The 3,158-nt window shown below is 44.0% G+C and overlaps 1 protein-coding gene across 1 annotated transcript in view; it reads right to left on the bottom strand.

The window, feature by feature from the left end:
* Pwp1 (PWP1 homolog, endonuclein) overlaps positions 1-2,023 on the bottom strand; it is a 14,071-nt gene extending 12,048 nt beyond the window's left edge. Inside the window, exons 1-4 of the mRNA XM_019209509.2 lie at positions 1,927-2,023; positions 1,606-1,790; positions 606-691; positions 415-511 (exon numbers count right to left, since the gene is read on the bottom strand). Of these exons, the coding sequence (XP_019065054.1) occupies positions 415-511; positions 606-691; positions 1,606-1,738 (316 nt within the window). The 5' untranslated portion in view covers positions 1,739-1,790; positions 1,927-2,023. The remainder of the gene's footprint in view (positions 1-414; positions 512-605; positions 692-1,605; positions 1,791-1,926) is intronic.
* Positions 2,024-3,158: the final 1,135 nt, after the last annotated feature.

Here is a 3,158-nt window from a genome sequence, read left to right as displayed (position 1 = left end):
CACCTCAGGCTAATAGGATTTAAACTTTTTTTTTTTTTTTTTTTTTTTTTTTTTTTTTTTTTTTTTTTTTTTTTTTTTTTTTTTACTTTTAATAGTTTTACTTCCAGGTTTCTAGAGCAGAGGGAAAAGTGAAAAACTGGCAAATACATTTAAAGAAAAGTTAAGAAAAAACAAACCCATGAAAAAGTCCTGGGGGCCTATTTATTGCCCTAAGAAAGGTCAGGTACCAAAGTGATTATATGGACCACACGTGTGAAACAGTGACCACGAAGTAGTCTGCATAAAATTCAACTGCATCACCGATTCAAGGGAGGAGCAGCAGGATCTGCACCTAAACCTCCCTCCCAACAACTAATGCAGCCAGTTTAGTGTGTCCTCCAGAAAACCTTTCAGCACAGGATGTATTTTACTTACTATGCACCTCTAAATTGCACTGTTCCTGTTCAGCTCGCCCACACACTATGAGATTGTCACTAGGTTTGATGAAGAAATCTTCACGTTCATATTGTTCCTAGGTGGACAGGCAAAAGGTCACTGGTTAGAGGTAGAGATCCAGCCAGGCTTTCTAATGGGAGCGTGACTAGGAAAGAGACATGGGTATTTACCGTATCTTTCAGTGTAACGTAAGGGTCTTGATCGTTGCTCCCGTAGACTGTAAGCCCCAAGAGAGATTCACCAAGAGTCTCAGCATCTGTACAAATTCACCAACCGAAATGAACACAGTGGTCCTCTTGACAAAAACAATTTCCTAAGATGTTGATCTTTGGACTGCCATCCAGCCACCTATTTTATAGGTAACTATAAATAATCCATAGTTGGGAAAGGAAACAGGGCAGGAATTTATGGGCCATTCATACTTCAACTTTGAAGTGGATTTCTGACAGGCTTGCAAACTTTCTTGATGATGGAATTCTTTTATGGCACATCTGAGTAGCATACCACAGGCCCAGAGTGACAGGAAGTTCAGGAAAAGGAAGATACACTGAACTGTCACGGAAAGTTCTTGCAGGAGGCAGGGTTGAAGGATCTTAGGCACCTGACATGCACAGAAGGTACTTTCGGGCCAGGGATTTAGCTCAGTGGTTCCACCACCCACTTCACAAGTGCAAGGACCCGAGTTTGATCCCTGGTACCAAAAAAAAAAAAGGAAGGGACTTTCTACGGCACACAGAGCCCATATTTAAAAATTCCAACACTGGGTATCCCACAATGTTTACCATCAACCCATAAGTGCCTAACTTTTAAAAAAATGTTGTGCCATGGAAATTTTCTAGTATGAATCAAAGAGAGGGCATAAAGAACTTTGAGCATTGTCACCTAGCTTTGATGATTATTTTCTCTATGCTATCTCTCCTAACCTGTATCTTCTCTCATAGCTGAGATTTTTCAAAGAAAATCCCAGAAAGCATATATTTTTATATTAAACCTCAAGTGTGTGATAACAGACACTATTTTCCCTAAGATCTCAGATTTATGTCTTAGAGCAGTGGATCAGAGCTTCTCTTTTCAACTAATTTAGGAAACACATTCTCTGTCTGGATTATGGGACTGAAAAGAGTAAAGATCCAGACACCACCTCACCAGTGCACTGAGCGTGCGTCTCACCTGGGCTGGTGTCCTCATCGTATCTGTCTAGGTCGTACTCAGCCAGCTCATCATCATCGAGTGTGTGGTCATCCTCAGGGTCGGCATCCTGTAGGGGCTCCCTGGGTCGTGCCTGGGTGCGGGCGCTCTGCATGCCATCTTCTGAGGGACTGCCTGCCTCCTCTTCATCACTGCCACCTTCTTCTCTATGAGAACAAAAACAAAAAGAAAAAAGAAATCACTCACATGGCACCTTCCAGTAAGGAGACCACCAAGCCATCAGGAGTTAAAACACACATTTCATCAGGACAGGACTACACAGGGCAATATTCCAAAACTTACTGTAACTTTTCCTTTGCTTCAGCAATGAGGCGCTTTACTTCATCTTTACTTAGCTCTACCTACAAGAGAACAAATGCTTCATCACTATATTTACTGAAATCATGGCAAGTCTTAGAATTCAAAAGGTTTGCAAACAAATGTGAAATAGAACTTCAAGAAACATCATCAAACACCAACCTTGGATCTCTTGATTTACTATAAATGGAATTCTTAGCCTCTCCTCTCTTCCCGATAGCATCCCTAACAAAACCACCCTTCCATTACTCCTCTGCTCTTTCCTCTATTGTCACTGACCAGTATTCACGCACAGCGCTCACATTCTTGCAAAGGTCATTCACCCTCAGGACAAAAGTCTTCACTTCTAAACTCATCACTCCGGACTTTGCCCTCTACTAACCTACCCTCCATTCCCACTCTTCCAACCACCTGTACAAGTCCCCACCTGGGCATCCTTAATCCGCAGAGTTCACCTCACCTCAGAACTGGCAGCCCACACCTAAGCAGTGCTTCAGTTCCTTCAAAATGCGCCTATCACCACTGAACTGTGAGCTCTTTCAGGACAGATGTTGGCTTCCCACTGTTAACCTTAGCACAGTTCAGTGCTTAAAATGATGCTCACTCACTCAAGCAATCACTCGGTTTCTACTAGGAAGCCTTTAATAATAATGAAATCCTCTCAAGGACGACCTCCCACTATGGGAAGCGCTAGAAATTAAAGGTTAAATTTAATTTTGACTTGTTTTCTACTTCAACAAATTTTAAGTCATTTTCTGCCCCTAGTCTATAACGAGTGCATGCTGTAAGCCAAACGTCAGAAACTGTAAAGAAAACACATCCGTGTCCTGGTGGCATTCACATCTCCGGGCCTGTTCCAAGCCCTCACGCCCACGAACCGCTGTCCAAGCCGCTCCGTTCCGATCACGTCCCTACGTGGCATCAGACCCCTTCACACCTTTTATGACACTGGCTCCTGCTGACACCCTACCTAGAGGCGGGGCCTGTTTCACGTCCGTCCTAAAAACCCTGAATGAGGCCAGGCCTGTGGAAAGCACCCAGCATCCGATGAAAAAATACCCCGAAGTAACCTCCATTGCGCGACAGACTCGGTCTCCGCCTCCTGCAGCATTTCCTTTCATAACGTGTCACATCCGCTGCACACTCCCACATAGATGCCAAGAAATTCCCAGTTCGACTGCAGCCTCAGACACCGGTGCCCCACGCCACAGCCGCGG

Source organism: Fukomys damarensis, unplaced genomic scaffold, assembly GCF_012274545.1.
Source record: "Fukomys damarensis isolate Sample0158 unplaced genomic scaffold, DMR_v1.0_HiC HiC_scaffold_15, whole genome shotgun sequence".
Lineage (NCBI taxonomy): Eukaryota > Metazoa > Chordata > Mammalia > Rodentia > Bathyergidae > Fukomys > Fukomys damarensis.
This window is presented reverse-complemented; position numbering and strand designations above follow the sequence as displayed.